This window comes from Lycium ferocissimum, chromosome 8 (assembly GCF_029784015.1).
Source record: "Lycium ferocissimum isolate CSIRO_LF1 chromosome 8, AGI_CSIRO_Lferr_CH_V1, whole genome shotgun sequence".
In the NCBI taxonomy this organism is placed as follows: domain Eukaryota; kingdom Viridiplantae; phylum Streptophyta; class Magnoliopsida; order Solanales; family Solanaceae; genus Lycium; species Lycium ferocissimum.
In genome coordinates, this window is record NC_081349.1 from 46,260,491 (window position 1) to 46,273,649 (window position 13,159).

General features: G+C 36.3%; 2 protein-coding genes across 2 annotated transcripts; both read left to right on the forward strand.

The window, feature by feature from the left end:
• The first annotated feature begins 202 nt into the window (after positions 1–202).
• LOC132067011 (uncharacterized) lies at positions 203–3,296 on the forward strand. Its single transcript, XM_059460180.1, has 2 exons — positions 203–802; positions 834–3,296. Exons 1-2 carry the CDS (start codon positions 517–519, stop codon positions 1,196–1,198), a joined length of 651 nt encoding a protein of 216 aa, XP_059316163.1. The 5' UTR covers positions 203–516; the 3' UTR covers positions 1,199–3,296.
• Positions 3,097–4,268, forward strand: LOC132066424 (uncharacterized). Its single transcript, XM_059459738.1, has 2 exons — positions 3,097–3,558; positions 3,654–4,268. Exons 1-2 carry the CDS (start codon positions 3,097–3,099, stop codon positions 4,266–4,268), a joined length of 1,077 nt encoding a protein of 358 aa, XP_059315721.1.
• The last annotated feature ends 8,891 nt before the right edge of the window (positions 4,269–13,159 follow it).

Below are 13,159 nucleotides of genomic sequence, written 5' to 3' on the forward strand. Positions count from 1 at the left end.
TCATTGATTTGGTTGGAAGACTTTCAATGAGATGTTAGAAGCCATTATCTATTAACATAAGCTCGCTCTTAGTTATAAAATCATAAAATATATTGGATCGTTACTTGAGAGTTCCTTGTATCCATGCTTGTGGCTATTGATCATTTTACTTGCTTTCTAGATTAATTTATATTTTCGCATTAGTTATAATTTTCTCAAAATCAAAATATTATCAAGTGTTTGGCTTAGCGTAGAAAGTGATAATTCCTTACTTGTTTAAATCGCCTAGTATATTGTTCCCTGTGGGATCGACCCCGACTCATAATTGGGTAAATTATATTGCATACGACCGTGTACACTTTCTCTTTGAGGAGTGGATTTGGACGTTATCATACTCTATCATTAATTAATGGGGAGAGGAAGGGTTTCTTTTCCTCAACAAGGGGTCTTAAACAGGGAGACCCCCTTTCTCCCTCTCTTTTTATATTAGCCGCTGAATTACTTATTAAACTTCTCAGCAAGTTACATAATAAGGACATGTATGTAGGATACAACAAATATTCAAATGGTCCAAGAATCAGCCACTTGGCTTATGCGGATGATGTCATTCTCTTCACATCTTGGGACAATTATTCCCTCAAGAAACTATTAAAACAATTGAGGAACTATGAAGAGGTGACAGGGCAAAAGATCAACAATGGTAAGAGTATGTTCTTAACAACAGATCATACATTTGAAGGTACACACAGAAGAATCACCAGAATGACATGTTTTCAACTTGGTAGTTTTCCCTTTAATTATCTTGATTGTCCTATTTATACTGGTAGGAAAAGAATTTCTATTTATACTGGTAGGAAAAGAATTTCTTATTTTGATGAGATTTCCTCAAAAATACTTAGAAGAAATGATGGATGGCAAGGAAACTTTCTATCTCATGGAGGTAAAGCTATTATCATTCAGCAGGTTTTGCAATCACAAACTTTGCATCTTTTGGTATGCCTTATCCCCACCAAAAACTGTTTTGAAACAAATTGAGAAATATCTTGCTAACTTTTTCTGGGGTCAAAATGAAGGGAAAAACAAGTACCATTGGAGTCATTGGCATAACCTTTGTTACCCTAAAGAGGAAAAAGGTTTGGGATTCAAAGCTTTGAAAGATATTCAAAATTCTTTTATTTTGAAAAGGTGGTGGAGATTTAGGATCCAAAAAAGTCTTTGAGATGATTACTTAAAATCTAAGTATTGCATTAGAACTAACTTTGTTTCTAGATGTTGGAGCTCTGGTCAATCACAATGCTGGAAAGAACTTCTTAATTGCAGAGATATTGTTGAGCCTCATATGTTTTGGAAAATAAACTCTGTTCTTCTTTGTTTTGATGGGACAACTGGACTGTATGGGCCCTCTTGCTAAATTATTAGAACCAGGTCCAAAGCCAGGTAACACCCTTGTTAGAGAGTTCATCATTGACTGAAGCTGGAATTCTCGTAAGCTTGAGGCTACTGTCCCTCCCAACCTTCGGTGTCTTATTGAAAACATTCGTATTGCTGAGGTGAATTCCCCAGACACTTTTATCTGGACTATCAACAATGATGGAAAATTTATCACTGCTTCTGCCTGGGAGCTTACCAGAGAAAGGAAAAACAAAAATGATATTATAGAAACCTCTGGCAGAAAGAGATTGCTTTCAAAGTAGCCTTTCTTAATTGGAGACTGCTTAAAAAGAAGCTTCCTTTTGATGATATGTTGGTCAAATTTGGGCAACAAGCTGTCTCCAGATGCAATTTTTGCAATAATCCTCAGTCTGAGACAATGTACTATGTTTTTGTGGAAGGGGACAAAGCTAAAAGAGTTTAGAATTTCTTTGATAATCCTTTTGCTATTAAAATGCATAAAGATACTATCATACAAGTATTATGGAGTTGGTGGGCCTCTGGTAACTCTAATTCTTTACAAAAGTTCCAATGCAACACTGTCCCAATATATATAAATTGGGAGTTATGTAAGAGAAGGGAGGATAGTAGGTATGGCCAACAGTTCTAGTCTATCAATAAATTTGTTAATCAGGTGCTTTTTCAAATCAAAATCTTGTATAAACGCTTTACACAATTAACCTTCACTTGTCTTGGAAAGATATGTGCTTGCAGGTAACTACTCAACTCCTATTATTAGCTTTCCAGTTTGGAAGAGGCCACAACAACAACAATTCAAAATCAACACTGATGGCACCTCCATGAGTGATATGAAGAAAACTGGAGCAAGGAGGCATTATCAAAATAGATGATGAAGAGATGGTGCTAGCTTACTCTGAATCCCTTGAATTCTGCAGCAATAATGCAGCAGAAATCAAGGCTGCTCTACTTGGGTTTCACTATTTCTCAAGCGTGGGATGGAATAACATCATACTTGAGATGGACTTTAAGCTGATGATGGACATGATCAAAGGAATTAACAATCCATCAGGGAGATCCCAACAGATGATAACACAGATTCAAGACTAGCTTTGCAAACTAGAAGGATCTGTACAACACTGTTACAGAAAAGCTAACTCTGTAGCAAATATCATATCAAAACAAGGCTCTGTGTATGGTCTGAATAGTGTGTTTCAAGACCGTCAAAATCTACCTAAGACTGCGGTTGGTGCTTATAGATTGGACAAGTATGGCATGACCAATTTCAGGATTAGGAAAAAGAAAGTAGGCATTGGCTAACTTGTATAGAACAAATGGTGAATATGTTAAATATAAGCAGATTCAACATTTGTTCTAAATTAGTTTTTGAGAGCTTATAGTATAGAGAGGAAACCCCTCTGACTGTGCAAGGATGGTTTTGTCATTCTTTGCAGGATGATTATCATGTAACTGTCCCCTTTTTGAGAATTCTGTTTATAATAAATCATAAATTTAGTTTTTTTTTTTTTTAAAAAAAAAAAAAACTCCAACTTCAAAATTCCAAATAAAGTGAAAAATATTTAGTTTTCATGGCCAACACCTACAAAGTGTTTGGAAAGTATTTAAGAGGAAATCATCAATAACAATTGGAATTTCCAAAAATTGTACAATACAGTTCCTGCTCAGGTGGCACTTCACATAAGTACTACCCCTTTAGAAAATGGTGAGATGAAGGATTATGCAATATGGAAAAACTCAGAAGATGGGCAATATACCAATAAGAGTGCATGGAACATTGTCAGAAATCACATAACAAAGAACTTCAACCTCAGTCACATTTGGCACAGTTCAGTCCCTTTCAAATTTTCCTTTATTTGTTGGAGATTGTACTTTGGCAAGCTACCTTTCAATGATGTAAAGGCAAAGTTTGGGAACCAAGATGATATTGAATGTTTGTGCTGTAGTACTCCTCATATTGGGACTATACAACATGTATTTGTGCAAGGTGAGTCTGCTGTCAATTTGTGGGAAAAGATTGGAGCACCTCTTGGTATCAAACATCAGAATATCTCTATTAGAAGAGTGCTTCAATATGATGGGGAACCAAACCTAAGAATGGAGTCAACAAACTCTTACTATAGATTTCCCCCACTATCATATGCTGGGAAATTTGGAAAGCTTGGACTTCTTGTAAATATGGTGACAAAAGAAGATTTTATCAATACAATATGGTCATTCAATGCATTCTGAATATCAAAGCTGCAATCAATAACTCCTTTCCAAAGGTGTCTACTGATGGAATTTGGAGCAATATGTGTGATTACATAGAGAGGTTGAAACCAGTGGTAAAGTGTTTGACAGTATGTTGGAACAAACCAGATGAAGGCAAGCTTAAGTTAAATACAGATGGAAGTTTTATCAGAAGCAACAACAAGGCTGGAATTAGTGGAGTACTTAGAAATGATCAGGATGATTTCATTATGGCCTTTTCAGTCTTTGTAGACTGCTTTAGTAGTAACCATGCAGAAGCTATGGCAGCAAACTATGGTAGCAGATGGTGTATACAACATGGACTCAATAACTTTGACATTGAGTTGGATTCTGCTATTATCACTAATATGAGCAATCAAAAGTATACGAACAATCTCAAGTTGAAGCACATCATTCAAGATACCACTAACACTCTAAGAAATGCTAATGCTACATTCAGTCATTGCTTCAGAGAGGCCAATCAAGTGGTTGATTTCTTGGCTAAAAAAGCTTCAACTAGTGGCAACTCAATCATCTACACAAATTATCAAGATCTGCCCAGAGAAGTTAAAGGCATCTTACATTTAGATAAGCTTCAAATGCCCAATTTTAGGAGAAGATTTGAGAAATGTAACTTTTTTGTTAGTTAAGTACAATCTTTAGTCTTAAGGAAGGAACTTTGTATAGGCTAACTCCTTCCTATAGATTGATTTCAATCTATCTTTTTGTAGACTAGAGGCAAGGTTCCATGTCCCCCTCTAGTCATGTAAGTTTATCTTATTAATTAACATGGTAGGGGTCAAGCCAAACCCCTCACACCTCAGGCTCACAACCTAATGGTGATAGCTTAATATTAAAAAAAAAAAAAAAAACTGATTTTAATAACAAATAGATTATGTAACCTCAAAAGTCCAACAAGTTTAGTACAAAAATTCTAAAGGTCGAATCCTTTTAAGTTATTTCGGATTTGTCTCTGCTGCCCGATTTCCCATTTGCATGCGGTACGGAGTTGTATGAAATTCTACTTTGTATTCTACTTATTTCTTTACATTGGGTTTAAGGGTTCGTTTGGCTTAAACATAACTTGTTAAGTGCCGGTTGCACAGTATTATGATATGTTTAAGATCACAAATTTTAAAAATTAAAAATTATTCTCTAAATTATGTGATCGGTCAAATAAGTTCACGTAAATTGAAATGAAAAGAGTATTATATAATGTACTTCTTATATTTGAAGGCCTAAAGATAATACTTCTTATATTTGAAGGCCCAAAGAGCTATCTTTTGAAATTTCAAAAACTTTTTGATAAATACATTGTCTTGAGTAATGTCAAAAAAAGATTTATTAAAAGGGCTTAAGAGCTTAAAATATAAAATATTTTTTTTGTTCAATGAAAATAAGTAACTCAATAGATTAAAAGTTGAATCTTTGACAAATTTATGTAGATGGTGATCTAAAAGGACTACATAGTACTCATCTCGTCACAGTTTATGCGGTATCTTTGAGTTTCGAGAAATAAATGAGTTTTTTATTTTTTATCGTGAGTTTTCATATGCCTTGTAAATGTTTTGAATTGTCAATTATTGTAATTTATAATACTTTTTATGTTGTTCCTAAATTTGTAAATTTTGTTCAAAAAATTTAAAGATTACATGATAGATTCAATGCCAAATTAAATTAATAAGTTTTGATTCTCAAAATTCGAACGATGCCCCCTAAACCGAGACACATATATAGAGTCCTCTTTTGGAAATCAGATGGCATTTTTTCCACATCTTCTCCGTATGCAACTCATCTACAACAACTTCCTAATCTTCCCAAACCCTTATTCAATTGGATCTGGGGCAAAACACCAAATAAAATCAAACATATATTATGTGGCTATTACTTAATAATATTGCCTTCCTACCAACGGCATGCATGCTCCATTATCTTTAGAGATGATCAAGCTGGAAAATGACTGTTAGGAAACTCTGGTAAGTTGAAACCTGCATCTAGCCTCGCTACAAAATTGTGGAGCATAAAAAAGGGCTAAACGTAGCTAAGACAATGGTCTACCAAGGAGAGAGGTGGAAACGGACTATCTTCTTGATGTCAAAGCTTATTAAGGATGAGGACATTCAACATTATCCTCTCAGGGCTATTGTTGAAGACTGCAAATATTTGTCGAATGTAGGCCACTATTAAACATACTTGGAAAGAGGCACACCAATGTGTCGATTTTCTGGCAAATGAAGGACACAATCATAATGAAAATTTGATAATCTGGAGAAATGCGCTCAAGGGTATGAAGTTTTTTCTCCTGGCAGACCTAAACGGTGTTGCTAGCTTTTGAAAGACTGTAAACCTTTTTAGTTTTTTTCAACATACAAAAAAAAAAAAAAAAAAAAAAAAAAAAAAAAAAAAGAGCCCAAAGCAAAAGTAGTGGAGTACTCATCAAATTGATAGGGCATAAGTAGAGGAGCTCATAGAACTCATGCTCAATTTCCATTATATATAAGTTGAATATACATGTGGTATAACATAGCCTTCAAGACTTGGTGCTATATCATGAAGTAAAATGCTATCATATGATAATATTAATATATGAAAACTTAATAGAGTCATCAAAACATAAAATTAAGAGCCAAATTTCCTAAGGCTCAAAATTTTACTAGAATACTCATCGATCTGTTTCAGAGGGACTGAGATGAACTTAAATGCACCGACATAAGCTCGGCTCATCAGTTGTGAACAGGAGGGTGTGTTCTTGGTGGTAAGTAATCCAAATTATACTCTGCCTCCCTTTTCATTTCCTTATTTAGCTCCGCTGACAGTTTTACTTCTACATCCGATGGGACAGAAACCCCAGCCATACTTGAATCCTTCTCATTCTGCAAGAAACATCCAAAAAAATCAATTTTAGTTTTCAACTTTTATCAAGATATGCATTATATACTCATAACATTATATACAAGTGATTCTGTATAAAAACTTTTTATACTTGTCAGTATGAGTTTACCTTAGCATGTGTTAGTTGTCATATTAATTACTACTAATAGGTTACTGATTACTTGTAATTACCTTATAAGTAACCTGGTTGTGTAATGCATAGAATTTAAACTCCAAAATAAACATATAAGCAGGAGAAAAAAATGGAATTATAATAGAAAAGGAACAAACCTTGCTGAAGGCACCAAGTGACCGAGCATTACATGCATGGAATAGAAGGAAAATAATAAGAAGAGAGGATATAGTGATTGACATTTGAGAAGAACTGTTGTTCTTCTCAAAATTTGAGGAATGCCAAAAGATGCAAATATTTGACTTGATTTGTATGAAGATAATGATACTAGCTAACATATAAATACATTGAATGGTGATTTTAGAAGAGCTTAATTTTAAGGGTTTGATTAGCATGAACATGCAGATAAAATAAGTATTGGGTCTCAATGACATGAAGATTTTCGAAGAGAAGCAAAGTGAGAGTTCTGCTAAAATATCTATCAAGAAAGAAGATATATATATTGAATTTTAAAAGTTGAAGATTGTTGAATTTAAGTGCTGAACAACAGATCGCTTATGATGTTAAAGAAACAAGAGAAACAAGAAAGCAAGAGCCTGTCTATTTTTGTTTCCATCGAAGTACGTACCTCATTGGGCTTGCCCAATTTTTGTGAAGCTAATTAAACTATAGTTTTGTTGTTTTTACTTGGCTTATGTGGCTCCTGGTTTCTCGCTAATTAATTAGTTCTACCACTTTTTACCTTGAAAATCTTACCACCTAGTAGTATTATTTTAGAGTCTGATTAAATATATATACATGGTCATCATAAAAAATCAGGTTATTTGGGTAACCTGTACCTTTCCTAGATTAGCTGCTTGCTTTTACGGGAACCTGTCATAATTTCAAAATTACAAATCACATATTTATAGTATGTAGACATTTTTTTAGTAATCTGATAGTGAAAAAAATTACACCAATAATTTATACTATAACTTAAACTCATTTTTTTTATGAGTTTAAGTTCTGGACATTTAATAGTGTAGAGAACTTTTTACACCATCAAATCAAATCACTTAAAAAGATAAATACAGGTAAATACTTATAATAATTAGATTAGTAACAAAAAAATAAGCCAGTTTCACACGTACGGTAAGTGTATACAAGTTAAGCCTCTTATTTTAAAGGGTAATGTCAAAAAGTGAGACACCTTTTTAGATCGACTAGGCACCAACATGTCTACCTATACTGCTTATGTATGTTTCCTAGTTGCCTCTACTTTTCATGCTTCATTAACAGAATGATCAACTAAATAACATTTTAAAATTTGTCATGCTTTTGATATCCTGGAAGATGGTGATATCCTGGAATATGGTGGAAGCCAGTTTTATATGTCTATAAAGACAAACATTAAGCTAATTATATATTTATACTTTGAAACAGACCATAACATATTGGACTAAGCAATTTGCTTAAGACCTATTTTGACCTCGAGATTTTTACACTATGATCCGTTAATCGAGAAATAATCACATGTTTATGGGGATTCACTCGTATTTGTTTACTGGCTTGACCGACGTAGGGTTAACATACACTATTTTTTTTTCGTTTTTTGACGATTTTCATGAAAGACATACATGTCACTCTTTAAATAAATTTCGCTTTAAAAGTAAATGCGTTTCCTATAAACTTTACAATATGTGAGATGTGTTGGCCGCTGGGCAAGTTCACCTGACAAACGTAAAACAAAAGTACAAAACTTTCCATAACTAAGAATTGTGTATCTAAACCTCTGAATTCCCTTCTAGTTTGTTGAGTTTTCTTTCTTCCCTTATTTTTAACTTGGTATTTTGAGAGGGAGAGAGAGTGAAGAGAATATATAGTTGTGGAAATATGTCATTTGATACTGGTGTGATCAATCATTTCATGTAAGAATCGTGTCCCTTTTGTCCATTTGTCCAGTGCATTGCTAATTATGATTATATATACTTGTTCACTTTCAGATAACAACAAAAATATCATACCCAGTGTAGTTTCATAAATAGAGTTTGGGAAGGGTAGGATGTATGCATACCTTATTCTACCTTTGTAGGGTAGAGAGGTTGTTTCAATAGACTCTTGGCTCGAAAGAAAAGAAAAGGATTTGAAGCATAGTCTCAAGAAAAATATTACAACAAAATAACATGATAGAAATCAAATGAAGCAACATATAGTAATACACACCGAAGAAAATAAACTATGAGATTACTAACTAGTACTACTAGTAAGGAAAACGCTCGGCTACCTACTAACCTTCTAGCCTAATCCTCGACCTCCGCACCTTCCTATCTAGGGTCATGTCCTCAGTAAGCTAAAGTTGTGTCATGTCCTATCTAATTATCTTCTGCAGTTATTTTTCGACCTACCTCTACCTCTCCTAACTCCTGTTGTATATAGCCAACCTCTCTCACCTCCTTACTAGCGCATCCACACACCTCCTCTTCACATGTCCGAACCATCTTACTCTCGTTTCCCTCATCTTGTTCATCACGGGGGCCACTTCCACATTGTCCCATGTAACTTCGTTCCTTATCATATCTCTCCTAGTATGCCCACACATCCATCTTAGCATCCTCATCTCCACTACACTCATCTTCTGAACGTGGGCGTTCATGACTAACCAGCACTCTGGTCCATACAACAAAGTCGATCTAACCACCACTCCGTGAAATTTATCTTTAAGCCTTGGTTGGACATCGATTGGTAAATACTTTTTGGGAATTTCCTTCGAGTGGGGGATGAAAAGATTTTCTTACGATGAAAATAATTCATTCAAGAGAGACACGATGCGTGAACTGTTGGGTTTCTTGTGTGTGTGAATGGGAAATGAAGAGGTGTTTTTCCGAAAAGATACCAGGAGCAAGGATGCAATTTGAATAGCACCCTTTCACATTGAATAGGTTGTGACTTTTTCGATAAGGTACAATCATAACTGTTCACACTATGCCCTTTGTTGGTGAAAGAGTTGGTTTTTTGTCTTGTGATAGAAAATCCATGTGACAATTTAGTTGGATGATTTCTATTACTTGGAGCCAAAGGATTATTTACTTAGAGCCAAAGGATGCACTGCTTGGAGCCAAAGGATGCATTGCTTGGAGCCAAAGGATGCATTGCTTGAAGCCAAAGATGTGGAGGAGAATTGAAATGCCATGTAGCACACTTGGAGCCTAAGTCATTTTATGCCTATAAAATGAGAGGCAATTCTTCTTTGTTCATCATTCCAAAAAAATCATACAATCCATTGTAGTGAGTAGAGAGTTGAGAGAGCAATTCTCTTAAGTGTAATTGGGAAATCTCCCCTTCATTTGTTAATAATATAAAGACAACTGTTCTCTAGTGGACGTAGGATCATTTTGATCCGAACCACGTTAAATCTTGTGTTCTTTCTTTTACGTTTCCGTTAACAATTGGTATCAGAGCGTTAGGAATCTTTGAAGATCCTAGGAGGAAGAACAAGCAATGATGAGTTCCATGAAGTTTGAAATCGATAGATTCAATGGACGCAACAACTTCAATTTCTGGAAGATCCAGATGATGGCGTTACTGCGGAGGGAAGGTTCAATCCATGCTATTGACGGAAAGTATCCTGATGGTACATCGGCTTTCGACAAGGAGAAGATTAAAGGAGATGCATTGAGTGTAATCCAACTGTCTCTTGCACCTAACGTGCTTTGTGAAGAGTGAGTACAAGTCCAGAAGACGATCAAGAAGCATGGGACAAGCTACAAGGGCTTTACCGGGACCGATCGGTGACAACAAGAATGTTGTTACAACGACGTCTTCATACATTTAAGATGAGGTCAGGTACTTCATTACAAGATCATTTAGACGCGTTCAATAAACTTGTCATGTACTTACAGATTGCAGGAATTAAAAAGGAAGAGGAGACGCTTGCATGTGCTTTGCTATTTTCATTAACTTCAGGATATCGTGATATTGAGAATTCAATGATGTATAGCAAGGAGCATATCAACCTTGAGCAAGTGCGGCAAGAACTTAACTCTAGTGATGTGAGGAGGCATTTTGAAGGATACAAAGATGATCAGGCAAGTGGGCTCTTTGTCAGAGGCCAGACTAGCTAGCAGGGAAAGTGAAAATCAAAGCACAGATCAAAGTCTCGTGTGAACAAGAAGAATGCAGATTGTTGGGGCTGCGGCAAGAAGGGGCACTTTGAACGAGATTGCCCAACGTCAAAGTCCAAGGAAAAGGCGAGTGCATCCACAGTTGAACAGGTACATGATTCTGATAATGATTATGTGCTTACAACATCAAACAATAATGGAAGTTATGGAAACAAATGGGTGTTAGACTCAGCTTGTACTCTACATATGACGTTAAAAAAATTTGGTTTAGCGGTATGAGAAAAATGGAGGAACCGTAGTAATAGGCAATAATGCAACTTGTGCAATAGCTGGCATTAGCTCGGTTCGTCGTTATGCCATGATAGAGCCGTGAGGACTATTACACAAGTCCGTCATGTTCCCGATCCGAAGAAGAATTTGATCTCCCCGGGTACTCCGGGATGAACAAGGCTACGAGTACATACGAGCGAAGGAGGAACTATGAATGTGACTAAAGGTTCTTTAGTCATGCCGAAAGGCAAGCCGGAGGATGGCCTTTACACATTGGCGAGAAGCACCATTGTTGGCTCGCAAATGCATCTGATTCGATTATCTAATGATGACAAGGCAAGATTATGGCATATGAGATTGGGTCATATGAGCGCACGTGGACTGGAGATGTTGAGCAACCGTAACCTTTTGAAAGGTGAGAAGATCGGCACACTTGAATTTTGTGAGCACTGTGTTCTAGGGAAACGAGAGAGAAGGTCGGCTTCAAAGACGGCAAGCACAAGACCAGGAGGGTGCTAGACTACATCCATGCGATTTATGGGGTCCCTCTAAACTTCAATCGAAGGGCGGAAAGAGGTATCTTCTTATTTTATTGATGATTTCTCACGAAAGGTTTGGGTGCATTTTTGAAGGCAAAAAGTGATGCTTTTGAAGCATTTAAAGAGTAGAAGATTTTGGTTGAAAATCAAATGGAGCGAAAAATCAAGTATCTTCGCACAGATAATGGCTTGGAGTTTTGCAGAGAAGAGTTTAATGATTTCTGCAAGGTTCATGGGATCTCAAGACATAAGACTGTTAGGCACACCCCACAGAAGAATGGAGTTCGCGAGAGAATGAACAGAACTCTTCTTGAAAAGGCTCGTTGTATGCTCTTACAAGCCAAAATGTCCAAAGTATTTTGGGCTGAAGCAGTTCACACTGCTGCTCATATTGTCAATCGATCTCCAGCATCGGCGATTGACTTTAAGATTCCGAATGAGGTGTGGTCGGGTGAATCCTTTAACTATTCATATTTACGAGTATTTGGGTGTCCAGCTTATTATCATGTTAATGAAGGAAAGCTTGAACCAAAGGCTAAGAAGGCCATATTCGTAGGGTATGTGAATGGAGTAAAAGGGTACAAACTTTGGTGTTTGTCTTTACTCAAATTTATAGTTAGTAGAGATGTCACCTTTGATGAATCTCTATGCTTGATCCGTAAAGTTTTGTGGAGTTTTTGGAAACGAGAACAACGGCGGTGGAGCTTCCGGTGGAGCTTACCAAAGAAAAGGATCAAGAGACTCAGGTTAAAGATGAGTCAAAAGATGTAGATTTTGAAGAACTTCTTTGTCAATGAACCATACACAATTGCAAAGGGAAGGGAGAAGAGGCAGATACGAAGACCGGAACGCCTTATAGATCAAGCAAACCTAATTGCATATGCGTTCGTAGCAGCAGAAGAAGAGAGTAAGGATATGGAGCCCTCCTCGTATGTTGAAGCAACTTCTTGCAAGGATGCTGCACAATGGCGGTTATCCATGACGAAAGAGATGGAGTCTCTTCACAAGAATCAGACATGGGTCTTAGTGAAAAGGCAAAAAGGGAAGAGGACAGTTGGATGCAAATGGGTCTACAGAAAGAAAGAGGGAATTCCAGAAGTGGAAGATGCTAGGTTCAAGGCGAGATTGGTTGCAAAGGGTTTCAGTCAGAAAGAGGGAATTGACTACAATGAGATTTTCTCTCCGGTCGTGAAGCATAGCTCAATTTGTGTGCTACTAGCATTGGTTGCATAATTTGACTTGGAGCTTCAACGGCTTGATGTCAAAACTGCTTTCTTACATGGTGATCTAGAAGGGACAATCTATATGGATCAGCTTGAAGGCTTCCTAGCTGAGGGAAAAGAAGATCATGTATGCCAACTGAAGAAGTCTTTGTATGGTTTGAAGCAATCCCCTAGACAGTGGTACAAAAGGTTTGATGCATTCATGACTACACATGAATTCTCAAGGAGTGCATTTGATAGTTGTGTGTATCACAAGAAGATGTCTGGTAACTCAATGATTTATTTACTGTTGTATGTTGATGATATGCTTATTGCTGCTAACAACATTACAGAGATAAATGCTTTAAAGAAACTGTTAAGTAAGGAATTTGACATGAAGGATTTGGGAGCTGCAAAGAAAATTCT

Bases quoted from the DNA above. Each gene is read 5' to 3' on its own strand.
- LOC132067011 (XM_059460180.1), top strand. From the start codon at position 517: ATGTATGTAGGATACAACAAATATTCAAATGGTCCAAGAATCAGCCAC. The intron at 803-833 runs GTAGGAAAAGAA...TTATACTGGTAG, and splicing joins TGATTGTCCTATTTATACTG to GAAAAGAATTTCTTATTTTG.
- LOC132066424 (XM_059459738.1), top strand. From the start codon at position 3,097: ATGAAGGATTATGCAATATGGAAAAACTCAGAAGATGGGCAATATACC. The intron at 3,559-3,653 runs GTAAATATGGTG...TCCTTTCCAAAG, and splicing joins TTGGAAAGCTTGGACTTCTT to GTGTCTACTGATGGAATTTG.